The sequence below is a fragment of the Syngnathus scovelli genome, chromosome 4, assembly GCF_024217435.2.
Source record: "Syngnathus scovelli strain Florida chromosome 4, RoL_Ssco_1.2, whole genome shotgun sequence".
Classification (NCBI taxonomy): Eukaryota; Metazoa; Chordata; class Actinopteri; order Syngnathiformes; family Syngnathidae; genus Syngnathus; species Syngnathus scovelli.
The window spans coordinates 18,656,960-18,684,139 of NC_090850.1; the positions used below are offsets into that span (position 1 = coordinate 18,656,960).

General features: G+C 43.3%; 3 protein-coding genes across 9 annotated transcripts in view; 1 reads left to right on the forward strand and 2 right to left on the reverse strand.

Moving 5' to 3' along the window:
- cd276 (CD276 molecule) overlaps positions 1–18,505 on the reverse strand; it is a 46,317-nt gene extending 27,812 nt beyond the window's left edge. The window contains exons 1-4 of one of the 2 annotated variants that reach the window (XM_049718985.2): positions 18,240–18,505; positions 16,594–16,705; positions 8,842–9,192; positions 6,789–7,085 (exon numbers count right to left, since the gene is read on the reverse strand). In XM_049718985.2, the coding sequence (XP_049574942.1) occupies positions 6,789–7,085; positions 8,842–9,192; positions 16,594–16,651 (706 nt within the window). In that variant the 5' untranslated portion in view covers positions 16,652–16,705; positions 18,240–18,505. Of the gene's footprint in view, positions 1–6,788; positions 7,086–8,841; positions 9,193–16,593; positions 16,706–16,798; positions 16,820–18,239 lie in introns of those variants that run through there. The other variant, XM_049718986.2, reaches the window with a different exon arrangement.
- Positions 18,506–18,935: 430 nt separating this feature from the next.
- Positions 18,936–21,699, forward strand: LOC125967700 (ubiquitin-like protein 7). The gene is made up of 11 exons (XM_049718984.1): positions 18,936–19,056; positions 19,331–19,505; positions 19,701–19,820; positions 19,924–20,009; positions 20,220–20,304; positions 20,368–20,425; positions 20,503–20,648; positions 20,734–20,783; positions 20,862–21,038; positions 21,205–21,324; positions 21,403–21,699. The coding sequence occupies exons 2-11, from the start codon at positions 19,331–19,333 to the stop codon at positions 21,541–21,543; spliced, it is 1,158 nt and encodes a 385-aa protein (XP_049574941.1). The 5' UTR covers positions 18,936–19,056; the 3' UTR covers positions 21,544–21,699.
- A 1,523-nt stretch (positions 21,700–23,222) lies between these two features.
- The window catches only part of LOC125967698 (SH2 domain-containing adapter protein F), a 59,126-nt gene continuing 55,168 nt past the window's right edge, over positions 23,223–27,180 (reverse strand). For all 6 annotated transcript variants that reach the window (XM_049718980.1, XM_049718977.1, XM_049718976.1 and 3 more), the window contains one exon: positions 23,223–25,924. In XM_049718980.1, coding sequence (XP_049574937.1) covers positions 25,738–25,924 — 187 coding nt within the window. In that variant the 3' untranslated portion in view covers positions 23,223–25,737. The remainder of the gene's footprint in view (positions 25,925–27,180) is intronic.

A 27,180-nucleotide genomic window follows, 5' to 3' on the forward strand; every position in this document is an offset into this window, starting at 1 on the left:
TTAAGTCAGCAGAATGGAGTCAAAGTCCAATCCTCTTGGGCCACGCTTTACTTCAATTCTACACTCGATCATCAATCACTGGTCTCTTGAGTAAGCGGAATAAAGAAGCACCAATCCCGAAAACAGACTCAATCTTTTTTTTTTCTTCCCCCGCATTAATTGGAAACATCTCACGTTGCCAGACAATGGTCTTAGAATGTAGCCAGTCGCTAATTCCGACTACAAAACAACAGAGCCATTTAGGGAGGCAAACTGCGGGCGTCCTTTGCGGCATTATAATTCACGGTGTTATCAGGTGGAGAGTTTAAACATCAAATAAACGGACTGGATAATTAAATCAGCAAACTTTGAAGGTGTGCCCGGGCATTAGTTTTTGGCTGAAAGGCCCGAGACTAAAATGATTTTGTATCACGCCGAAACGGACGCCAGACTTACTGAAAGCAATCCCTCTTACAGGATTTAGCTGGGGAGCCACAAAAAAATGTCCAATGCAGGGTCCCAGCTGTACCCCGTGATAGTCCGCCCCGTGCGTCCGAATATAAAACGCGCTCAATCAATAACAAAAGAGAGCTTTCGCGCCTTTATGGCCGCCATAAATAACAGCGTTCTGAAAAGATGAGTGAGGGTGGGGCGAGAGTATGGGCTTTTTACTGACCAGACTGTGGACACATAAAAAAAGTGCTGTTTGTGACAAGATGGCACAGGAGTGTCATCACACTGGCTTTGATCGTGTTTGATCATTTCCATCGTTTTGCGGAAACGTTTTGCGGAAATGCTTACGTGGGGGGGGGGGGGGTCCACTGTGTCAGACTCCATAGTATGGAGTGTGTGGGTGTTTGTCTCTCAAAACTAAGGTTGAGGGTTGGATCCTGTGACCAAGCCTAAGTGTCTTTGAGCAACATACGGAACCCCCACGGTTGCTTCTGCTAAAGTTGTATCGCACATTTTAACTCCTATTTTTCCATTTTCTTCACTCTCCAGCTAGCCATCCATTTTTTATACCGCTTATTCTCATTAGGAACACAAAGCTGAAGCCTATTCCAGCTAGGTGAGAGGCGGGGTACAGCCCGGACTGGTTGTCAACCAATCAGAGGGCTCACAGAGACAACTCATATTCACATCGATGGACATTTTAGAATCTTTAATGAACTTACCATGCACGTTTTGGGAATGTGGAAGAATGTGGGAGGATTATGGCGTGCCCCGAGAAAACCCACACAAGCGATGGGATGATCCCTTTAGTCTCCTCTCACCAAAATCCAATAAAGAAGTAAACGGGAGAGCCATGTTCTCCTTTATTGTCGTTTATCTTTTTTCCGACTGACGAAGCAAGTCGAGATGAGCCAAACCGAGTTAACTCGGTACTGTAAATGGTATCAGTACAAAATTCTATACTGACCAGAAACAGACGCTATCATTTCTTAAAACGGGGGTGCTCATATCTGCTCAAAAAGCTTTGAACAGTAAAAAGTAGAGACGGCACCAAGGGCCCAATAATAAAGAGACAAAGAAAGTAGCTCATTTTATCTGAGCGATTGTCGCATTGAAGAACAGCAGGGCGCAGATCAAAAAGTGGCAACAACTAAATCCGACCCAACAATCCCTCCGAGCCGACGTGTAAGACTGGAGCCATGACAAATAACGTTTTCTGGGCCGCAAATACAAAGATGCAATTTCCTATACTGAAAGCTTCCAGGAGGACATTGAAAGTCAACAGTCAAAAACAGTGACAGCCGCCTGAGTTAATAATCCTGATGGCGCCGCTGCCGCCTACCTGTGTTTACTCTAGATTGCCTACATTACCTCATACGTCTGTGTTGTCGTTTTCCCCGGCTGGCTCCCTGATAAGATAAAACACACTTTCGGCGGAAGAGAGGGAGAGCATGTTTGTGCACCTTACACTGATTAATTCAACGTTACATTGAGAAAGTTTGCCGCGGCTCCACTGACAACACAGTCGTTAATACCGCTATTTTTTCCCCCCTCGGCTCCACCAGAGACTCTGCTAATCACGTTTAGATTAGTGGGAAAACAATGGTGGAAAACAAAGCACCAGAATGTTCTTTGGGTAAGGCTGCAGCAAAAACAAAAAAAAAAGTATTTTTGATTAACATGATTGAAAAGATTATAGATACAAAATAATGGTGGGCTGGAAAGAAATGGGACTACAAATTTCACAAGAGCATGCTGTTGATGGACGCATTATTCAAATTGGACCACTGGTCATTTTAATGGCGGGGTATTTAATGTAAAATAGCTGTTTTGTGTAAAATAAAGTTGGAAGTTGTTTGGAAGCATTTAATGCTAAAAAAAAAAAAAAAAAAACGCAATATATAGCCGGATTTGGTCACAATCCCCCAGGCAAGGCAAGTAGCTCCTCAAGTACTGTAAGCATAGAAGATAGTTCTTTTTTTAACCGCAGCTTGAAGACATATAATAAAGTTTTAGTATATGGCATAAACTTTTACTATATGGTATAACTGTGCGATTAATCACACATTAATCACATCTTTCATTTCTTCTAAATTGTGTTCCACTGAAGTGGAAGAAGCTGTCCTATGGCGATAGACCCTTTCACCCTAACCTTAAAAGCTGATTTTCAACCTTTATCCTGCTTTCTATATGAACGGCACCGACACGGATCGTGGGGGGGGACTAAGTCAATTCATCCATTTTCTGTAGCGCTTGCCCTCACTTGGGTCACGGGTGAGCTGAAGCCTATCCCCGCTGACTTTGGCACATATAGACAAATGACCATTAACACTTACATTTACGCTTTCACGCTTCCATCCATCTGGGACTTGGAGCTTAGCCCAAGCTTGGCAGGAAAGTACAACTTGGACAGGGCACATACAAACAACCATTGGCTCTTCGATGAAAGCTACATAACGTCAAGTTTTTAAGATAATATTCCCATTGATTGCCAGACCTATCAGTCAAATTCCTATTTCTGTAAGGAACAAGACAAATGACAAATGTTACGAAAAATGGTTCTGGCTCAGATCTCTGTGTAAGAGAAGCTGATGTCTGGCTTTGTTGCTCATAGCGCTATTGCAACAAAAAGTCCCGCCCACCGTCTGTTCTTTTATTGCTTTGGTTAGTTACTTTTCAAAGACAGGCGGGGAGGCAGGTAGAATGGTACGGTCAATCTTTAAAAGAGGAGAGAAAAAAGGAGGGGGTGTTGTAATTTCGAGAAACTGTCATGCCTGTGATGGACTCGCACACAAGAGTTAAACGCACATTCAACTCAGCTGTCATGCTTTCAATAGGCTCCGGGTGAATTTCTAAACCATGCCCTCCATTTTCGTTCTGTAGAAGTACAACAATGGGGCCAGGCAATCTGGACTGTATAGACACATCAGTGCATGCAGGTGTTAAGGGTCATGTTTTTGTGTTGATGATTTCATGCGGATTCAGTATGCATAGCGTACCGTCCGTATATGTAGAGATGGAAAGGTTAAAGGGTGGCTGATGCTCGGGCTGCTTACTTGGCGCTCACTCGGGTCCGAGCCCTTACAAAAAGTATTTTCCCTTGTCAGGTCAAAAAGTTGGATCTAGCAAGAAGTCTTCCCAGAAATCCTTGGGTTATCTCTCGCCCATCAACGAGTCAATTTCCTGTCAACTCTTTGGACACCATCATGGTGCTTTCTGTCATCCACTTTTCACCTTGTCTGCCTCATTTCCGCTCTTGTTCGCTTGTCGTACTTGGCCACGAAACGCTGCGCTAGCGTAGTGATGCCGGGGAAATTACGACCGGCTTCAATGGGAGTGCTGGCTGAGATGGGCTGGTGGGGGGAGATTGGAGGGGTCATGTTGCTGAGGGAGGTGGTAGTTCGGTGACAGGTCTTGAAAACAAGCCATCAGCAAAACTTGCTGCGGCAATCACACCACTACGGACTTTTGGATACACAACCAAACCTCTGCCTTCACAGGGAGGAGGGGGGCAGTAGTAAATGATAAGAGAAAGGACTCTTGCACTATAAAAGCCACAATCATCATATTTTCTTATGGAGACTAAAGTGGTCAGACTGGACTAGAGGAGAGTGAGATGATAAAACCCCAGCAGAAAAGCAGCAGCTGATTTGAAGACTCGAATATGCTTCGTTCCAACACTCTCTTATTCAATAATTCTTCAGGGTCTCTCGCACAATGGATCGGCGCTGCGAAATCTATAATATCCCAGCAAATTCAAATACTCCAGAGGTAGAATGTGGGTTTAGAAAGATAACATCTCTGAGATGCTTGATACAGCTAAAGCTGCTAAAGATTTTAGAAGTGAATCAGTTAATCGCCCGCGACAGAAAGTCAAAGCAAACGATTGAAGTATTAACATATTACAGACCAAATGCTCACAGGGATCAATATCATTCCACTTAAGTGCTGCGAGTACCGGTAGTGTGCGTCTCAAACTCTTGCCGACTTTCAAAACTAATCAAGAAGACGACAACATTTACAACTTCTGTGGACTCAAAATGCTAATGAGACGCAATGAAATAGGCTTGGAGACTGGGAAATGTAGTCTTGTCATTGAATCTACTTCAAGAACCTACCAAGTTTCCAACACACCAGATATTCTACAGATTAGTCGAAGATCAACCTTGGATTAAAATAGTCAAGAAAGCCAAAGGTAACGATTGAAGCATTGACACTGTACTTACTGGCTAAGCGCCCTGACTTTAATGCTCACACTTCACATGCAGATCATTGACTAGACAATGCTTGACATTTGCCCCAATTCAAAAAAGGTTTGTTAATTAGAGAGATTCCTAAAGATGATGTTCCCGATCCCATTCTGAATTTATACCCTACTCTCTGCTTCCCCACCACCCTCATATGAGTTTCTACTTTAGTTTGATTTTGTTGTCATGGTCCAAGCACAAATTTAAGTAGCCATTTTGATGTTTGATTCCCGCCCACTGTCCTAATACACTGCCGGTCCCAATCTTGGATGAAAAAATGGCCGAGTAGTCCCCGAAAGATCATCAAAACCAAATCAACCCCTGATGGTACGAGCTGAAAGTCGCTACAAAATGGAATATGCAGTGAGCGGGTGCACGGCACGCATGTACACACAACAAGCAGTGTGTCAACTCGAGCCTGTCACACTCCACTCGGCTACAAAAGACTTCCGCGGGGTCAGCGTTAATTATAGTGGCTGTTGAGCACATAGCAGCTGTTGTAAACACATACATTTTCCTTTCAAATGAGCCCCCGCGCAAAATACTGTATATCTCCCTCATGTTTACGAGCGAGCGTCGTCGTCGGACTGCTCTGGCGTGCACAACAAGAAATTACTCTTGTTGTTTTTTTTGTGTGTATTTTTTTTTCCTTAACTGCACCCATTTGCTGAAAATTATCACAGTTTAAATTAAGGGTCTTGGGTATTTCTGAGGTTGCTTGTTTTAGTGTCCAACACTAAATTGTATGTTATTACTGTCACAGTGCTTGCAAAGTCTTATTTCTATTTATTTATTATTATTTTTTGTTCTGCTCTTGGCCAGCTTTTTCCAAACTCATTATGACTGATTCTCTAGTTCCAGAGATTGATTTGAGGAAATAAGAGACCACACTGCTTCAAATCAAAACCCACAAAGCCCCGCATATACTGACCTATCTAGATTTAATTTGCAGCCCTCCGATGGTTTGCTGGAAATTGAAAATTGTAAGAAAGTTTTGTCCTATCAACTTGTAAATCTTGTTACATAAAAGTGCCGTTGTTTTTATAACACTTCACCACAATGTTTGAATGACATTTCACAGCAGCAGATTTGACACAATCAAATAGCAAATGGTAGGACACATACATTTGGTTTGAAGATTACAAAACTCATCACGTTCTCTTTCTCTGTTTATTATTTGTATGTCCCCTGAGACTGGTTGGTAACCACGCTAGTATGTTTAATGCCTGTTGCACAAAGTCAGCAGGAATAAGCTATAAGTAAAATATCTAAGTATATTTTACCCTCTTTGTGTGTTTATACTTCTCCATGGCCCGAGTACAACAAAACATGACTCCACCTGTACGGTTTGAAAGAGGCCATCTAAAGTATTTTGAAGGCCCGCCCACCCCTTTAGCCCACTTTTGTCAGCTGGCCATCCTGTTTCCAGAAAGCGCATTCATTTCCCAGCCCAGTGGAGCAGCACACGGTGAACCTTACCTGGACCCCCACTTTACCTGCCCTGAAGTTTCAACACCAGCTCAAGCCCAAAGAAAAGGTCCGGTCCACCTCTGCCATAATTTACGAGCTATTTCACACAGTTGTGCTTCCATTAGAGACCCGGCCTTGCCTTACCTTTTGCGGTCCTCCCTTTGCACTTAACAAAGAAGGGCAACAGCGGGATTGGGGGTATTTGAAGCAGAAAGTCGGGTACAGCGTATTAGAAACCTACCTACAGTACATATTTTATAGGATCTGCAAATTCATAAATTTAAGAAAATTAAGAAATTGTAACATCGTCTCTTGCTTGCCCTTGGAGAAGATGTTTATCAAATTTGACACTGCTTCAAGTGCGATGGGGCAAAACACAAAGAACTCACTCTGATTTAGGATTCATTTGTAATAAACAGTCAACTCTAAGTTTTAGTCGCTGTTCAAAATGAATCAAAGTGCAAAATAATTCCCAGATTAATCAATGCATTAATCGATCGGATATTCGATTCCAAAAAGATGCGTTTCTGACACTGCTTTACTGAATTCTTTGACAAACGAAAAGTGGTCTTTGGGCACAAAACAATTTGAGGCTCAATGTAAAAATGGTTTTAAGAAGACAAACAAAGTCGCACTCACCCGTGATGGTGACGAAGGCATTCCCCTCCTCCCCCAGCAATGGGTTGATGAGTCTGCAGCTGTAGGTGCTGTTGGGTTCCAGCACGACCGTCAGCACGCTGGTCAGGGAGAACAGACCCTCCTCGTTAGCCACCACCGAAGTGGTGACATTGTCGGTCAGGTTGCGGCCACCGCCGTCCTGCCATATGACATCGGCTTCTGGGTAGCCTCCATAAGCCACGCAAGTGAGGGCCACCTCTTCGCCCGGCCGAAGGTTAGATTCCGGCTCCAAGGTCACAACGGGCTTGGAGTAAGGGGCTGGATGAAAACAAATGCAGGGACAAGCTATGGAAATTGACTTTTCAATTGCTTGTACATAAATAATGGCCTCGCTCAAGTACCTGCCCACCAATCGAGTGTGAAATTAAACAACCAAGTAAATGTTTTTGTTATCTGCTTGTTTTGTAAAAAGTGCGTCTGTCAGCCGGCCGTTCTGCGTATCCGTTGCATGCGGGACTAATTTTGATAATAGCACCCCCCCCATCACCACCACTATTACATATCCATTTTTGTTTTACATAATCAGCTCGGCTTCCTGATCCTTGAGGTATTTTAAGAAAAACAAATATGATGCTTCAAAAAATAACCTTGAAATTGTTTTAAATTGAGAAAAAAAATATATTTGACAGGTTATGGATGGGCTAGATGATTTAGACAAGCATAAAAACTTCCAGAGTTTGGTTTGACTACCTTGGGAAATGGTTTATATCATTCACATTAAGGCATAAATTATATTTAGTGCCACTTAGCATAAAATCGTTGAAAATCCCACAAGGTATCAGTGGCATACAGGTATGATGCATCTCAACATACCCCAGAGTGCCAAAATTCAGAACTAATCCTAAAAAAAAAGAAAAAAAAATGTTATGGTTCCAACCATGAGGTGGAAATAGGCAGAAATTGGCTGTTTCTGAGATTTGGAGACAACCCAAGGTCTGGAAAAAGAGTGTAGGCATCTGATGTCAGATTTGCTGAAAATCCCAATCCCTGGCGCTGAAGTAAGGGTACAAAGGTGGAAGCGGAAAGAGGCTGTTCTATTCCCAAAGCCAATCATGGCACAGCAAACAAGGGGGCGGAGCTGAGCCTGAGATGATTTGATCCGCTGGTGAAAAGTGGACTTTTACCATGGAGATGGGATTTACTACGCTTTTTGCGAACTAGGGGTCTTCCATGCCTAGATTAAACGAAAGCCATTTTTTATTACATATGGATCACGATTAATCGAGTCTTGGTGAAATCTTGCAATATTTTGAGTGCGACATTTTTGTGTCAGCATGTTGAGGAACTGTGTCGAGAATGGAGTGAATTATGTCAGAACAGAATTGAAGTGGATATCAGTAATTGGAGTGAATTTATAGTATGAACGTGTTGTATGCTTGGCGAGTCAATCAAGATGCAGCCGACTTAGTCTCTACTGTCCATTTGACTGCCACATTTCCTTCAAGACGGTTGGCTTCTTTGCATTCACAGCAGGTAGGAAATATACAATGTTTATGTGAATGCCGTTCAAAAATAGAAACATGTATAAATCTCATGCATAAAATGGAACCGATTTGTCACTGTTGGGAGATGAACAGGATGGGGAGAAGGGGAAAAAAACACATTATTCATTAACACGACCTAATGCACATCCATCCTCTGAGAATTGACCAGCCATCTCTCAATAGATATACAAATGTGCCACTGCACCGTAAGTAAATGAAAAGTCTCGGCATGTAAGATGCCAAGATGTTGGGAAAGGCTGATTGACCAAAACAACATCTGATAGTCAAAGTCAGCAGCTATTGATCACAACAGAGGCCACAATCAGCGCTTATTGACCTAACATGCAGTTGAGCAGCCTTGGGGAATCTGTTTATCATGTTTACTTACCGCATGCACTTAAGTGTAACACATGCTGTATTATTAGAGTGTGTGTTTAAAAGAAAAAATCTTTGGATGTAAAACTCTTATTTAGTTGTAGGCAATATTTTTCAACATCAAATGGGGCTGTGTGTGTGTGGTACAAACTCACCGGCCACCTGTAGAAAAAAAGCGGCGCTGCCGTATTCTCGCACTCTGACAAAGCAAGTGTAGCTGCCTTCATCAGCCACCAGCACCTTCCTCAGCAACAGCGAGGCGTTGCCCCGGCCCAGCTCGTGAGGGAACAGGCCGGTGCGGTTGACGAAGCGTTCGGCCTGGTCAGCCAGCTGATCGTGACCTTCGCTGTATCCGTACACGCTGCGCTTAGTGTCGGTCAGCTGCCAGAAGATTGTCACGTCAGATGCGTTGAAGGGGCCAGCGGGGCTGAAGGAGCAGTTTAGGATGACGTCCGTATCGTGCAACGCCACCATGGGCTGGTCGGGGACAAGCACCTCCATCTGGGCTACAAGAAAGGTGGAGCAGCTTGTGAGTGACATTGTACAAAGGTTAGAATGGAATTGACTGATATCCTTCAAAGTCAGTTTGAAAAGTACGCTAGATTTGTTTCAGAAACAAATGTGGCAGCAGGAAGTATCTAAAAGGGGATTAACACAAAAATTCTAGAGTGTGATTTTTTCTTTAAGACAATGCCGCCGCCACTTCGACTGAAAAAGTCGGTGATTGAGTGGCACATGCTTCATTGTTTGTCTAGACGAGGGTGAAAGCGTAATTATTCCGGATTAGCGGCCATTTCAGGCAGACGTTTGTGGCATCCTTGCGAGTCAGCGCGACTCATTGATCCCTGCCTGCTTATATACAACGCCAAGACACTCATCTACATCACAGGAGAGGAGGGGAAAAAAATTACTCGAGCCCCAGGAGCGAAAAAGTGTTTTGTCCCTGTAATTGTTCAAATCAAGGTAGCATTTTTGGTCTCTTCACTCGCTTTTGAACTCCAACACGCGGTGTCGTTAGCGTTGACTCACTTTGGTATGGGGTAGATTTGACCAATTCAGGGGTGCTTTAATCAACTATCCAATTAACAACAAACAAGACTTTGAGAGCCTTCATGTACGGACGCTGAGTCAAGGCAGGCCTATTTTTCATGCCGTGTACGTTTAACACATCCCAACGAGTTATCTCTTGCCACTGATGCCTGAACAGTGCCATCTATCGGCTCACAGTAAAACTGCAGAAAGATAACGAGGAGAAAAAGGGCTCCCGTGCCACAATAATCCCTTTCTGTTTATCGTTTTGGAAAGTGCGATAATGTTTTATGGGGGATAGAGTGGATAGAGTGTCATCTTGATAACTGAAGAAGTTCATGGTATAAAGCATGTTTTGTTTCCGCAGTGGTGATTGGGTTTGAATTCAAATGTTGCCCGGTAAAATCTGGACCAGCCGTGTTCGACCTCTCAAGGTTGCCCGTTCCACAAAAACATTCTCTGACGTCCATTGAGAAATCGGAGACTAATGTGACATTGGGTTGACTTTTTTTTTAACCACCAAATAGCAGTTAGGATGAAAAAGCAAGTGCTACACTTTGTTTTGTTTCTAGATCACATTCCTTGCACTCATGATTAGTGTTTCATTATTCCAAGAAGCGGGCCAGTGATAGCTCTCCATATGCATGTTGGAAGAAGAGGGTAACGGGACACAGGGTTCAATTAAATCACTCTGAAAGCAGGCATGGATGAGTCATACCACCATGGGCATTCAGGAAGGTGGGGGCAGGATGGTTGTAGCACAAAATAGCATCAAGCTAAAGATAATATCCGTCAATAAGGTCAAGAACACTCTTGAATTCCTCTACTGTCCACAAAGTTTAGGGGAGAGGAGGGTAGGTGGTAGATGTAACGGTCTTCCCAGTGGGGTCTTCCCTGAGGGGGAAGTAAGGATTCTCCTCTCCTGCCTTCTCTATAAAGACATGCTGAGCAGCCATCGAGGGCAGGCTGGGAGACGTCAGGCTGCCGCGATTTACACGCTGCACTTTGTGTTTATGGGCCTCAGCTCTGTTTGAGTGCCTACGTGACAGAGACGGGCACTTTCACAGCCGACATGAAATAAACTCATTTAAGCCTTTGGCGGCCGCTGGCAGCTGGCCCTGCTTAGCGGCGAGCGCTGACTAGGAAAGGAAGAAAAGAAAAAAAAGTCTTTAAATGATCTTCACACCGCTCTCCACTCTAATTTCAAGCCTAAGCGTCACCGTGGCATTTTCAAACACCTACCAACAATAACAGTTTTTGTCAGGTGTTGGCAAGACGCTATTGTGGCTCGTGATGATGGGAAAGGAGGCTCGAGGCAAGAGCGGATGTGAGCGGAGCGTTTAACCACAGTGTGCTAATCGGCACGAGCGTGCACCAACTGGGATGTTTTATGCACATTGTCGCCGGAGACGTTTCCGATGAGTTATCTCGTAAAATAAAAAGGGGAAGATGTTTTTAGTATGGTTGTCCCAAGGACTGCGGTCATAAACTTTGTGTGAGACGGTTAGTTAGGTGGTCATCAAAGTGGTCATTCATTCGTCATTTGTTAGCGTTGGGTTAAGCCGTTTGCAAACATCGTGTTGTCATGAAATGTTTATCACTTATCCAAGAAATTGTAGGTAAATCTTTGCTTTGAAAACAACTTCAATGATAATGATGGAACAGGTAAAAGCAATCAAATGAAAAAAAAAATAGTTTCAACATCATGTTTCTCTGAATGAACACCCATGAATAAGCTCCAGGAACACTTCAAAACTCTCATAGATTCTTTTTTCCCAGAAGAGCGGATGGAAAAAGGCTTATACGACCGACCGCATACGTTTTCATTTCCTGCCGGTATAACGACCAGGTATCCTTGAACTTTTTTGTCCGTGTGGTATATTTATTTACCCAATGTTTGTGCTTCATATTTCCCCAATGTTTGCGCTTCAACAACCTGCTGCACTTCAATCAACCTTGCTTATCCATGCAGCCTTACAATGGAGTTAATAATCGTACCTCATGGCAACCACGGGTAAACAATCATGTCTATGTTCTGTGCCCATGCTCGTCCGTAAGCAGCAAAATATAAATAAACTGACTTGAAATGAGGAACAAAGTAAAAGCAAAAAAAAAAAAAAAAAAATGCAGTCATATAGTGTTGTAATATGGCGTGATGGCAACCGTATGAATCAGTGTGAGTATAGACCAGCGTTGGACAGAAAAGGGTCCGTTTTTTGTTTTTTTTAGCTAAAGCCTGGTATGGTCATGGTCTTTGCCGAGGGAACAACTACTGAGCTGGCCTTGAGCACAGTACAGTGCCAAACAATCTGACCGCAGTGGTCAAGTGTGTCTGAGCAGGGTATGTGGTTTGTTGGCCCAGAGACTTGCAGAGCACTATCCCGCTTTGTGGGGTTGGGTGTAAAAAGCGGAAAATGTCAGATGTTCCGCAAAGGCTCTTATGAGTCTAGTTTCCCTGATCTCTATGAAGAAAGAGACAAATGTTGTGTAGTATCTGTTTCAATATAATCCAACAGCAGTTAGCCTCGCACACACACACACACACACACACACACACACAAAACACGTTTTCCTCTCCGACCCCAAAGGCCAGAGACCACATTGATATTCCACACCTGCTTGACTACTGGCAGGTCCGTAGCAACGCAGTGTGAGGAGTTGGACACAAGGAACTCCTGACACTACAATGGAGAAGCTGTAAGGAAGCTGCAGTGGAGCAAAGAGCTTTCTGTCAGCGTGACTGACATCGGTCACGTTGACAAACACACGCGGCAAAGAACAAATGTTCTTAGTGCCGGGTTGTGCATGCAAACTCAAACGGCGTGGGAAGTCAACACAATTTAATGGTACAAAGTTGACCACTGCAAAAAAAAAAAAATGGTGCAATTTATGGTTTAAGTCATAAATTATTTCCAATGGTCAATTCATTTTCTCCAGCGATGCTGCTGCAAGAGACTTTTATGCCACACAATTAGTGCCTCAGACTTCCTTTTGTCAAGGTAATAACTACCGTTCAATACCTGGACAGAGATATTTACACAATGATTGGGGCCTGGCCATCTGCTAATCATAGTGTGCACACATTTAAAGGGTAATTCTCACGGAGGCCAACGGTGTAGAAAGCATTAGTAGGAGTTTGTGAATGATCAGTACACGGCAAATGAAAAGGACATACTATTGACAGCGAGCTAAATGGGCAACAATTGAAGGTTTTAGACGAGTGATTGGAAAATAGTGTGTCAATATAGACACACGCACACAAACACACAAGTGGTGAACATGGGCAAACCTTGGTCGAGGTTAAGAAGAGGGATTGTTTCTAACTAGGCTTGTATAATACTGCCCCCTACTGTCAACTTGTGATATTACAGGCTAACACATTTCCATTCTGGGCGTTTTGTACGGACCGGAACATCAAATGACTGAGCTCAACAGGGATGCGTGAGCCCTTTCATACTAATTACTTTAACGACACAACCAAGACCTGCAGGAATTCTGAAAGGAAAAGTGAGCTTTTGATTTCCGCACATATTGGGGGGGGGGTCAGTGGGTGTCATTGGATTGATGGGAGTGTGCACTGTAATCATGATTTTGTCTGAAATTGGCAAACCAGAAATGGACGTGAAAAGAGTGACTAAATGAATGCTAATCGGCACACCCAATCTGAGTAGAGATTGATCCGGCCGGCTATGAGGTCTTTACATGATAATCAAGGGAGATTTCATTTGCAGATGTTTCCCATCCCATCCTCATACACAACCTATGTGCATGAAAAGAGTCACTTTCAACATCAAGCTCTGAATATAATCTCCTCTTTTCTTATGTATTTCTCCAGGAAATCACAAAGTAGTGTCCTCGCCAGGGAGACATCCAGGTGATCAGCTAGATAAGGACTCAGACTTGCTTATTTCCCGCAGAGTCATAAATCAGGTTCTTTTGTGCTGTTTTTTCTGTAAATCTCTCTGCCCCTCGATCTCTTTCTCTCTCACACACGACCCTTCCTCTCTCGCACACTCTATCTCTCTCGTCGCTGCCCAACATCACCCTTCCCTTGCCTCCTTCCTTGATACGAGCCATCTCATATCCTGTCAATAACCCGCTAATGGGCCCGGGCAGTCAGATAAGACTGAGCCTCTGGCTTACAAGTCCGCAGACACCGAGAGCCTTTTGATGAGCTGCGGTTTCACAAATGAAAAAAGAAAAAGAAAAAAAAGGAAAGTGGCTAGCTGACAAGGTAGACGTACGGTCAAAGGGTCAGATCTCACTTGAGGACAGAAGTCTTAAAAGATGAAGAGAAACAGCATGGCAGTGAAGGCTTCCTTGATTTGCCTTCACAGGATGTTGTCCATCTTTTTCTTACAATTTAACAGCCTGTTTTGGAACTGGACCATACTGAAAGGTATTAATTAAAAAACAAGTAAAAATCAGAACGCGATAGTGAGTGCCACTCAGAAAATGCCAATCAAAACAGAACACTGAGTAATTTGCTTGTTATCGTCGCTGATACCAGCCTTATTTCAAGGTACCTGTCAGAGCCAATACAATATTGAGTGCCCTCTGGTGGCCGTTTTGCAAACAACAACTAGAAATTAGAACTGAAAATTGCCATTGATTTCATGCAATTTTAAGGAAATTTGTTATATTGGGATTCCTTTAAAATTAACTGTCATCGTTTTGTTTTGGGGCTTTTTTTTTTTTTTTTTTTTTGAGGTGGGGGACTCTCCTCAGCAAAGTAGCTGAGCCTGTAACAGTTTCCAAGCATGGCTCAGCATCCATCCAAACAACTCAAAGTCAACCACACATGGCTCCGGGTCCTGCTCCACCCCTGCTGAAGTGCAATTGCTGCATATTACCTGAATCAATTTTTAAACAGTCTCACAGGCCTGCAATTTGACGACATGCTGAAATAATCATGAGGCGCTTGTTGGGTAATGCACTCTGTCTCAATGAATGCATGGGCGAGAACGGAAGGAGAACGGAGGGCCAACAAGACTGATGATGTACGTGAGTGCATATGCGCCGTGCTGAAACCAGTCTCAGTCAAGACGGGTCCTCGATGGGACACTTCAGCGGATGCAATCAAATTAGCAAGAGCATCACAGATACGGGGTAATAGCCTAAAATTGAATTTATGTGCAAGCTAAAGTGAGCCTTCTCTGCAGAATCAATCACAGTGTTGGGGGAAGGAAGACACAGGGGAGGAGCATTCACAGCTATCGCACTTGTAAAGACAGTCGAGAGCAGACAATTTTCTCGCCCAGGGGGATCGATCCAATTACACTAATTAATTTTAATTAGCCCGAGGCTCCTCTCCCAGAGTGAAATCTGGTCAACTTTCTATGTTGTATTAAATACAATTGCTAGACTAATGGCCTGCCATTAGCTCCGCCTACTCCACTGGCTGACACTACTCAAGGAAAGTCACTGATGTACTTTGGTTCAGGCAGTATGTGCTCTGCAACTGACCGGCAACCAGAAAAGGCAAATTAGACATCAAATTGACAGCCATTACAATAATTATATAAGTTAAATTACCCCTACACGTGCAGATAAAGTTACACAGGTTGTCCACGTGACACATTTTAAACATTTTACGTCAAACGTGCAAATTGAAATGCAATATCTTCCCCGACTATCGGTGTAAATTAAGACATTTAAAACATGTAAATGAGGTTTATAAAAGAAGAAATCGAATGCAGTCCAAATTAAGAAAGCTACAAAATAAAATCCCTTGGCAGCCATTTTGTTATTGTTGTTCAGAGGGAGGATGTCATATTGAGCTAGGGCTAACGTTACCTTTGATTATGCATAATCGGCACGACAACAGCAGTGTTTTTGTATCGAGTTCCATGTGCAGCAGCCAACTAATTCGCTTAGTGCTCCACTCAGTGGAGAGAAACTGAATCATTGCACGAGCCAACCGACATCTACTCCTCCTCTGTGCGGATGCCACGCCGCCGCTAATGAGCCGGCCCGTGCTCCAATTTGTGTCAGCGGAGAAGAGATGCCTAATGAACAATTGGTTGTACTGAGCTCCACTGCGCCGCAAGTTGAATCAGGTCACCACATTTTGTCATGTAAACTCCCAAGCTTGCATTCTCACTCAAATCCCAATTTGTCATATTATTTCATCAAGTTAGTATAGTCCACAGGGGAATTTGCTGTGTAGAGGAAAAGGGTTGAATTTTATGGGGTGGGTTTTTTTTTTTTTCCCCCCCAAAAGAAGTTAGTCAATTTTACAGGTTTGCCTGAGGATGTTGGGCCCGCATTTTGACATGCTGTATCAGCCGGTATGAGATTTTAATTTAAATTATGTGTCCAAGTCTACACCAACAGCAAAGAAAAGAAGGTAATAAACCTTCCACAGTGCAGATCCCAATTTTTGACATGCTAGACTCCTTTCTTTTATTTACGGTGCGCACAGACGTTATCAAGCCAGCCTGGGCCTATTTGTTACTTTTTTATGATGACCCAACTTCTTTGCTTGTACAGAAGTGAAACTTTGAAGTTATGATTCCTTCGTTGCGGCATCACCCAGCCGCCCTTTCAGAACGATGAAAAAATTTGCTCTAGAAGCAGTTTTCATGGAGGGCGTCGCAAAACAGTTTTTCTGGATTCATGCCAAAACATTCCATTCAAAATATACCGCAAAACGTATCTTATATTCAATATACATGTATGTCTAGAGTTTATTTCGCAAGCTTTTTCCTAGTTTGGCCAATTTCAGTTTTCAAAAGTCCTCCAAGGGCCCATACTATGTGACCCCTCGTCTAAAACTACAGCAACTTTGAGAATCCTTTCAATCCTTCTTGTTGCCTTACAAAGAGGGGAGACTAATGGACCTTGAGGGGTGTATTGTTACCACAGCTGACACCCACCAACAGCTTGGACGGCCAGCATGGCAGACAGCAGCAGCGGCAGCAGCGGTAGGGTCATAGTGGTGATCCCAGGGTGGATTTGGACAGCAGCAAAACTTCGTCAGGCGTGACGCTGCGGGGATCAAAACAAAGCAATTAAAGAACGTCTACTAGTCATCTTTTCTTATCCTTGCCTGGTAGTTTTAAACTCCAAAGGATTACCCACTCAAAGTCAAAGACTTTCTTTACAATGATGTACTTGTCTAAACACGGCATTCAAATTAATATTGTGTTGACACAATGCACTTTCTTTTATCCAATCCCGGGGGGCAGCCAATTTGTCACTTGCTGTCGACTGAAAATGACATCACAGTGCCTAAGGGCTCAGGTAACGACCAATCATGGCTCACCAGGTTTAGTCATGTGACGTTCACTAGCTGAGCCAATACATTTCAAATAAAATAAGACAAAAACTACAGTACATGAGAAGTTTCATGTTTTTCCATCAGCCTTAATGTTTGACTTGAGCGGAGCGGATGTGGGTCAGTCTTGCAGTCTCATCATGACCAAAGTTTCCATAACTGAGCAGCTCGCCAGTTTCTCCAGACTGTGCAAGTAAACTTGACATAGCAACAAAGAAATAAAAAACATCCACCCCTATTTCCCTTGAGTTGTTCTTTGGAGAGCACAATGTGAAATTGGACCGACTCCCTAAACCAAACCACAGGCTGACTCCGCCTGGTGGTGTCCAGACACCAGGAAGTGACTAACTGACTTGTGCTACCCCATGCTGGTAGTGTAAAAATCATTTTAACTCTTATTCGTTAAAAGTTTTTATCCCTTTTTTTTAATTGGGAAAAGATCTGGAGCGCACTTGGGGGCCGTTGATTTATAGATTGTTATTTTTAACAGGAAAAGATTTAATTTGTAGCGCCCCATTATGACAACACCACAGAGGAAGTTTCAGGAAATGATAATGTTAACACTAAAATGCATCATGGGTGTTGACTTTTTGGAGAACTTGGTTTACTGTAGACATTTTCTCAGGAGCGATTTAGTTTTTATTGTTAGAATCATTTTTTTTCCGGTGAAAGATTTCATTTAGTACATTTGATGTAAAAATGATTACAGAACATAATATTCTGTGTTGACTGACTTAATTGTCGACCCAAATGAGGATAGATGTTGGAGAAAATGAATGGATGGACAAAACAGGATGACATCACTTCCCACTCAAGTTATCCGGATGGGGACTACAACATCCTCTACATCCCATCGGATGTTGTACCTGCCTGCTGAACAAGCATGTGATAAAGAACAACTTAAGTCAGGAAACCCCCTCTTGAAGATTACTTTTGACACATCACCTCCGTTAATTTAAAAAAAAAAAAAAAAAAAAAAAAAAGTTAAAGTACTGTGCAGGGAATTCCCATTACTAGCGCGTCATTGAACGCAATTCCTCCACGTCGCCGACCGGGGGCACACAAATTATTCGCCATGACTTTCCCTACGGCTAAAATAAGAAATTACGACATTAATCCGGAGAAAAAGTATACAAACGTCAGCCCTGATTTTGACTTAACTGCCTGATGCTTTAAATAACACGCTGAAGTCGTAACTTTTAGCAAAATGCATGCAATCAAAGTAGTGGGTGGACAGTTTCTTACCATGGTATGGACAAAGACGAGAAAAACTACTAAAGTGGCGTCGGCGTTGTCTTTCCAGTCCAGTCGATGTTGCGTTCAGGACCACGACGTGTGTTTTATTCCTCTCGTCCCGCTGAGCGTGAAGATAACGGTGTGTTTTGTGTCTTGAAATGGCTCTATCGGGGTTTATCAAAGTGCGCGAGTGCGTTCCATTGATTTGGATCTGGTTGCATTCACTCAACCACTCCTTGCTGCTCTGCCCGGTGGTGATGTCATATCGAGGAGGACGAATCCCGACCCACTCCCGATTGGACAGCGTAAAAAAAAAATCTCAGTTCTGACAACCTCATTAGCATTTTATTCACGCAAAAGCTCTTTTTGACGGAGCGTTATTAAATACAGCACTACAGTGTGTGATTTTCACATGATCTCTGGTGATGTGGAACTGGTAAATTAGACAAAATATTTATTTATGTTTTATAATGTGTCTAAGGTTAGTTTGTCGAGTCTGGATAGCGCCTCTTAACCAAAATGAAAACAACCCCATCATGATTCATCTTTCTGGAATCACATTTTCCCCCCGACATGACGCAGCGCCGTCTGAACAAAGACAGCGGAAAAATCAATTAGGTGCATGTGATAAAACCATCAAAACAAACGAAATAAAACACATGAAATGTTTAGCTGGTGCATTTAACGTCTGAGAGGAATATTTCTTTGTTTTGATTAAGAAAATAGATGGAGCATGAAAGTTCCCTGACTTGGACACTGACTACAAACGCACCATGTACCACGTGACTAAAACCTAGGAAGCGAGCGGAGTGTCAACATTGAAACGGTGAGTGTGCGCTTGTCTTTAGTGCGCTTTTACCGAACATTTCCATTTGTAGTCTTGCTGTTATCCATGCAATATTGTATGTTATGTTATACAGTGGAATAGGCTAATACACATTTGCGATCCAGTAAGTGCGTCTTGGGAAAGCCGGCTAGCCGTGATTGCATATTTGCTAACGTTGCATAGGGTTAGGGTTAGGGTTAACTCGCGAACAGGGTCTTCATTGTATGTTAGCTCTGGGTGGTATATTCACTCGATTACCCCCCTCCTCCTCTAGATGGCATCCTCAGACTGGCACTTGTCCTTGAAGCTGTTGGATCAGCCCAAATCCACCTTCCACTTCCCCGAGATGATGCCAGGGGACGTCGCTCCTGGAGGCTACAGAGTTGCCACCCTAAAGCAGCTTGTGGCCGCGCAACTCCCCGACTCTGTCCCCGACCCTGATCTCATAGGTAGGCCCGCTTGGAGAGGTGCTAGTAGTTCATTAGAGATGGGTCGAGATTTATTGGTAGGGGTGCATTCAGCTGCACCAATAAAATGTGATGTATTTGAGTTGTATTATTTTTCCCCACATATGCACAACGATACTTAGGCTCCACCTTTAACGCCAGTTTGATAGATACCATGTGTGCTGTATGTGGTTCCAGAGCTGGTCCATTGTGGGCGTAAACTGAAGGATGACTTCACGCTGGATGCCTGCGGGATTCTACCGGGATCCACCTTGCATGTCCTGAAAAAGACTTGGCCAGAGCCTGAAAGCATTGCAGGTGTGTTTTTTAACTAATTTTAAGAAAATGTTTTTCATTTGAAATACATGCCAAAGCTTTAAATGTCTTTTTATTATTATTATTATTATTATTATTATTTCAGAGCCTGTGAACAGAGCGACTGCGGCCAGGGAGTTCCGAATGCTCCACGCCGCCCTCCACTCGCTACACTCCACCTACAGAGACTCTGTGAGAATGACGCTATGCACATATTTAATAACTATTAGGTCCAACCACACAATCTCAATTTTAAGTGTATAAATATAGTTAAGTATTCATTTAAAAAACAACACACTATGTGTAAAATGCCAAACATAGCTCTGGTGAGATACTACAAAATATCCAAAGAAAAAGCAAAATGCACACTACTACTCCTTCATCTCTCTCTTCTTGACCCAGGTGTACAAAATGTTGACCAACAAAGAGTCTCTGGATCAAATCATCGTGGCCACACCGGGACTCAGGTCCGACCCTGTGGCTCTAGGTATGACCCGATGCTTTTTCTTCATTGGTACCAACATGCAAATGCTGACCTTTGTCATCACAGGCGTGCTACAAGACAAAGACCTCTTTGTGCAGTTCACAGACCCCAACATGTTAGATACGTGAGTGCTTGGTTTTTCTCGTGTCAGATGTGTGGGTGCAGAGTGGCGATCATAAAGTTCTCTTTGGTACCTTACAGACTGATCAGCTCACACCCGGCCTTGGTCAACGCCATCATTCTGGTGCTGCACTCTGTGGCAGGAAGTGCACCCATGCAGTCCACCGGCGCCGCTGCCACATCTTCTAGTCGCAACACTTCAGCTAGCTCCTACAGTGATATGCCCGGTCGGTACATTTATTCCGTCTTTTGTTTTTTAGATTAAACATCATCCACCTAGCCATACTGACCCAAATTGTTCTTCTGTGGCAGGAGGGTTCATGTTTGAGGGCATGTCTGATGATGATGAAGACTTCCAGCCTGTGAGTCTTTGCTTGCCTCTGAGCGTCAGAAATCCTTTGAATCCGTAATTCTTACGAGTGTTGTTTTGGATGGAGCAGGGCAGCCCTGCAGGCCCTTCAAGCAGAGCGGGGATCTCGGCGGGCATTCGGCCGCTCTCGCTCAACCACAGCGGCGCCACGGGTCCACGACCCATTACGCAGAGCGAGCTAGCAACGGCGCTAGCTCTCGCGAGCACGCCCGAAAGCAGCGCAGTGACTCCGACCACAGCCAATCAGGTCAGGCCGTGCTGGAACATCTCACAACCATGTATGAACATGAATTATGCTGCATCAAAACTTAACAGCCAAGCATTCACACTTACTTTTTTTATGATTCTTTCAAACTACAGTTAGACTTTAGCCAAAGATTTCTATATGTCACATTATTCAAACTTGGTTGTAGGCCGAGTCGTCGTCGTCGAGCGGTGGCCCCCCTATGCCGGCAGGGACCCCCGTCAGTAACGACCTGTTCAGTCAGGCACTGCAACAAGCCCTCCAAGCAACCAACATGTCTGCCCTGCAGGTAACAAATATCTCGGTTAAAGTGCATGCTGAGACACGTAAAAGAGAAAGTAAAGCGACTTTGGGGCGATGCGTTCAGGGCCGATGGCAGTCGCAAATGCAACAGCTCAGGGACATGGGCATCCAGGATGAGGAACTAATGCTCAGAGCACTGCAGGCCACTGATGGAGACATCCAGGCCGCCCTGGAACTCATCTTTGCTGGAGGACCGGGACTCTGAATGCAGACCTGCTCATTAAACTAAACTCTGATGAATAACACAAGGATTTTTGTTGGCATGTTCTGACATTCATTGTGCTGTATCATAATATCATACTTTGTTATTAACTCACTGTCACTGTACTTGTAATACAAAAATAAATCTGGGTTCCCAAGCGTTCTGGATAATGATCAATTTTCCAGTCATGAAAAACATGGAAAATGAGAAAACGAAAACGTGCATTGCGATGTGGACTGCTGAGGATCTTGCCATCATCTCAACATTATTAAACGCACACAAAATGCAATTTGTGAATAAAAAAAAACACATTTCTAGCATGGTCGAAATCATTTTAATACAACTGAGAGGAATCGTAAACAATTTATAAAAATTATGCCCTTCAGCATGCTTGTAAGGCTTAGATGTTATGTACCTAATCAAGTGGCCCAACGTGGTTTTCTGATTTGACTACTAGATGGCAGTATAGGTCTGTTTTTGTCCTGACGATAGTTACAATAGACTGATTTTTACTTTCAATCTTTAATATGACGTCACACCTATTTAGTTTAATAATTACGTCCTTATACTATTAACAAATTGGCTACTTTCTGGTTTGTTTTGCTTAGCGAGCAGGGACCAATTTTGTTTATTCAAATCAAACAAAATTAAACAAAGTATTTTTTCCCCACCATTCTTTGGCTCCACTGGTGTGTACTGACTTGAGTCTAAATGGTTTCTGGCCATAATGGTTTTGACTATGGCAATGGTAGCCACGTGATGTGTAAATGTTTTTCTAATCAAAGCAGAACAGACGAGAAGAACAATAGCCACATCAGACCACCTAGATGAGGAACGTCTCTTTTCACCAATGTGTTGGTGAAAAGAAGCATCATTAGCATAACGTCTGGTACCAGAGATTGCTTTCTGTCACCATGTTGGGTGTAAAAAGGTGGACAGACAGCAGGTCATTTCTATCCCCTCTACGCTCCATTCGAATGCATTCAACTCACCTTTTTATATGAGATCTTCCATCTTGGCTCTTTCTTTAGTGCACAAAAGCTCCTCTGATGTGTTTCATGCATTGATGGAAGAGGTGGAGATCACCTGTCTCTATGGAACCTTGGAATAATGGATTTTAATGTACAGCTTTGATGGATGATAACATTTCAAGACAGAACTGGAAATGCTGCCTTAGTGAATGCTTCAACGAGAATCTCGGAATGTCATTAAGCATTTAACTAAAGAATACTTCCTGGTTTGTTTGCATGCGAGCATTTTTTTTCTGTTGGCGGCAGTTTGTTCTGTTAGTTTAATTATATTATCAAATTTTTGCATTTGTACGGTGTGGGTTACTTCCTGATTAGTTAAGTGAATAGTTAGTGGTGGGAAAACGAAGCTTCAAATGTACTTCCTGAACCAGTTGCATTTTCTGACTCCTCAACATGGGTTTCAAGAAATTGCAAGTCTGTGTGCTTTCAGCCCAATTTTGAACAGAGGGCCATCGAAGGAGTCAAACAAATACAACAACTGATCCATGAAGCCAGTTTGAAGCTTCACTTTCCCCCCCAATAACAAGAGAGAGAAGATACTAATAGCCACAGTCCTTGACTCAAAACAATATAGCAGCCACACGCTATTTACAGAGAAGCGTAGCCATGGCAACTGGTGCCATCGTCAAGAAAGCATCAAACAACTCGCGCTTTAGTTATAATAAACCCGATTTCTTCTTTTATTTATTTAGATGCCTCCGCGTCCCCCGTGCTTATGATACATTCAGTATATACATTTGGCCATAGGGGGACGCCGCACATACACGCTCACACTCACAAGTTAAGACACTTTAGACAGAAGAGATGCTTTCCATAGAGAAATGTTTCGAGTGTCCTCTGTGGATTGCAGTCTATTTCCTCCAAAGCTAAGTAAGGCCTCCCCCGTCTAGAACACCCGTTTGCAGCGGTCATTAAGAACCTTCGTAGACATTCATCTTCTCTAAATCTTTTCTCTCATAGGTCCACTTAAGTCGTAGTAAAGCTGCAGTGATGTTGACCTCACCGCGACGACCCTCAGTTCGACTTTTTACACAGGTGAGTCGTTTTCATCGCCTCCGTGGGACGGTTGGTACCATTGAAACACCAGTTGGGAGTCCTCCAGTTGCATAGCACACACTTAGCGGCAGTCCATTCCCTTGAATTTTAAATTTCTTACAGATTTGCTCACCAAGCAACTCCATCAAAGGTTGGTGTTTCGCTGACAATAATAAATAAAAGCTAATGACTGATGAGCTCGTATTGTTTTTGGAGACGTAGCAATGTTAACACTCAAATTGGCAACATTAAAATAAGGGTCAAATGTCAAAGTTCTAATGGTCCACTATAGGGAAATAATTTAAAAAAATGGAGATTGAACACAATTCGGTTCTCTTCCTTAAATTAAATTAAAAAAAAAAAACTGTACTTGGTGAGCAAAATCCAAGAAATGACTTCAACACAGGACTTGTCAGTGTTCTTGAGAATTTACAATGGACTCGTTGAATGCATAAAGTTCCAGTTTGAATGTTCATCGGGGTTCCAATAAACTGCGCTGCAATTGGTCAGGAAGAATTGGGCCGAGGCGTGACGAGCACACAAGAAGAGCAAAACGTAGAGCACCACAGGAGTCATCCCGGAGATCACGATCACAACAAAAAATGGGGGCGCTAATTAGCCCATCAATAAATTACAGTCAGGGAACAATCGTTCAAAAGCAGGATTGCAGTCAGCTGAGTTAGCTCCATGCATTATAAGGCTTCAACCAAACGTTTGACATCACACAGCATCATAGTAGTGACAAAAACACACTAAAGCCGGGCTTGAATTGTCCTTTTTTTTCTGCTTTTTTTTTTCTTTTTCAAATTCAAAACGAATGATACGATTTTAAGGAAAGCAGAGAGTGGATCGATGCGGGCCGTCCCACTGTACCTATTGATCTGCAGACAGACGGCTGAATGGCATTGATTTTCTGAGGTAGACAATGCAGGCGTTGTGGCAGGGGGGGAGGGGCTTTAGGCGGGACAGCTCCAGGGTTAAAAGGGGGGCTTTAGTTCCTCAACTCTGACTTGTTGGACGGGTTGACTCGTCCATCACGCTCTCTCTTTCCAGAATGTCTTGCCACTTACGCTGTCATTGGTGTAACACGACCCCCCCCCCCCTCCCCTCGCTGACGGATGGTGGAGAGTATGGACGATGACGTGAAAGAGAGATCAACGTAAAAGCCTCAGACTTCTTCACGTCCCCCCCTTTGCAATACATCTACGTGCATAGAGTATCAACTAGGGATGGGCTTGTTAACAATTGGTGGATCATGATGTCTTCCAGGATGGAGACAAAATAAAGTGCAGCACTTTGATGGAACCAGCATCGTCATCAACTACTCGTTTGCTGTCTAAACATGTTGGCTAAGGCGTGCTAGCTTCAAAACTCTGATACTGGTTCCATTTGGTCAACTTAATTATCAGGCTACGTCATGGCTTTGTTTGCTAGTTTAGAAGCCAATCCCAAATGTAATTGAGGAAAATGGAGTTGATTTTGTCTCAGTTGGTTTACTGCCAGAAGAAAGTCAATGTGACAAGTCTGCTAAAGCCTATCAGGTGCGACAATGAAGAGTTATCTCTTACATGACAACAGCCTGGAACAGAAACGGCCATCTTGTTTCTTAATTGTCACAGATCATACAGACCTAAACTTATAATGCTCTAAGGATGTATTCAGAACTGACTGTTTGGTCCACTTGAAACGGACCAGGGTTAGATTGTAAAGATGGAGCGCAGATCGTCACAAGCGTGGGTGTTTTTACAAAATATACTTCGCTTGCAAAATGTACAGTTTGAATAGGAACCGCACCAAACGAAAGTCCGCTTTTGGTCTGGACCAAACATTTGGACTAAATGACTTTTCTGGTCTGAATACACCCTAAGACAATTTACCCAAGTGTCCATCCTTAGTATTAACCTTTCAGAAAACCCACGTTTTCCAGATGAACAGCCGCGACAAATAAAGTGTATCCTCTCCGTGGGAACGCCCAAAAAAAGGAAGTAAGCGTGTGTCGGTCATAAATAAACAAAAATAACTCCTGCATAAAAGACAGATCTTTGGGAATCTGTCAACCAGTGAGGTGAGTCAGAATCAGCAGTTTTGGGATTTCCCTTTCTGTTATGGGGGATTTGGTTTGGGTGGGGTACTATAGAGTCCTGATGGCGACAGGGTACAGCAGGGACATGTGTTCGGCCCCCTTGATGGGCAGCTTGCGGCTGGAGTAGAAGTGGATGATGTCGGGCACACTCTCGAAGGGGCAACTGTTCTGGCCCAGGACATACTTGTTCTCTTTGGTCCTGGACAGCTTCATATGCATAAAACCCTGGCTGCTCCTGGGGACACACAAAACCACAAGAAACAGCAGTTAGTGAGCAAACCAGGGAGAATGCGACGAAGACTTGTACTTAAGGTCCAAGGCGTCACGTGCCCGGCATGGGGATGAGGCTAATGAACCCTTAGGATAAATCACTTAAGCTAGAGCAGTAAAAAGCAAATGAAGAGGCTCCCTGCGCGCTTCCACCCGCCTCGGATCAATACCTTTTACAGTTTCTCACTAATCCTGTGCTCGCAAATAGAAAATTACCATTCTGAGTCGGGCCATGGGGATATTAATATTCCATTAATCTTTGGAGGGACATAAACAAAGTGTTCTGATTATTGGTCTTAGCAACTAATATCTCCAATTCTGTGTTCAGAAAATTGCAAGACGAAAACAATGACAAATATTTTTACTGCCTTGGCACATCTCTAGGGGTAGGTGGTAAAACGCAACTATACATTTAATGTAAATATTGGTCCCTAACCCAAGTTCTGTGCATGTACTCCACCTGGACAATGTGCGAATTGGGATGTGAAATTCCTTTTTTAATTATCTGCTATTGTAAGTGTAAACCCCAATGGGTGTTTTTGCTCTATCGTGCACAAAATGAAAGTAATGAAGTGATAACGATAGAAAGTTGGGGGGGGGGCACAGGGTTCAATCTGAGGGCGTTCTAAAAATGACAAAGCTATGAAAAGTTGTCTCTTCATTTACAGATGCAGGCCACTGCGTAACATTTCTCGAATCAAGCGACAGTAAAACATCTCTGTGACTTTTGCGTTATTGAGTCTCCCGAGTGTCGTTAATGAGTTGAAATAACACGAAGAAACATTTCTGTACTTTCTGTATCGCCACTTCTGTTAGTCTGCGAGCGCCAGCCAGGAGACCTCTAGTTAAAAATAGTCGCTACAAAGAGCTTTTGATGAATCATCAGTCCCTCGGAGGCGGATGCTAGGTTACATAGAAACACACTTAAAACAGAAAACACTTCAGGGTTTGTTGGGGGTTTTTTTTAGATTCCCAAATGACTTCTGAGCAAATGTTTGGAGTTGTTGATGCACAATATTGTCCTTTAGAGACAGCCACAAGGACAACACTACCAACTCTTACCCTGATTCAGAATCCTTCATTCCTAACTTGTCCCTCAACTCCTAGCTAAATCACTGTGTTAGCATGCCCTTTCTCACTAATCACTAAATCCTATCTTGTAATCCTACTTTTAGTTCTACTTAGACTAAACCGTAGCCTGAATGCTAACTCATACCCGCT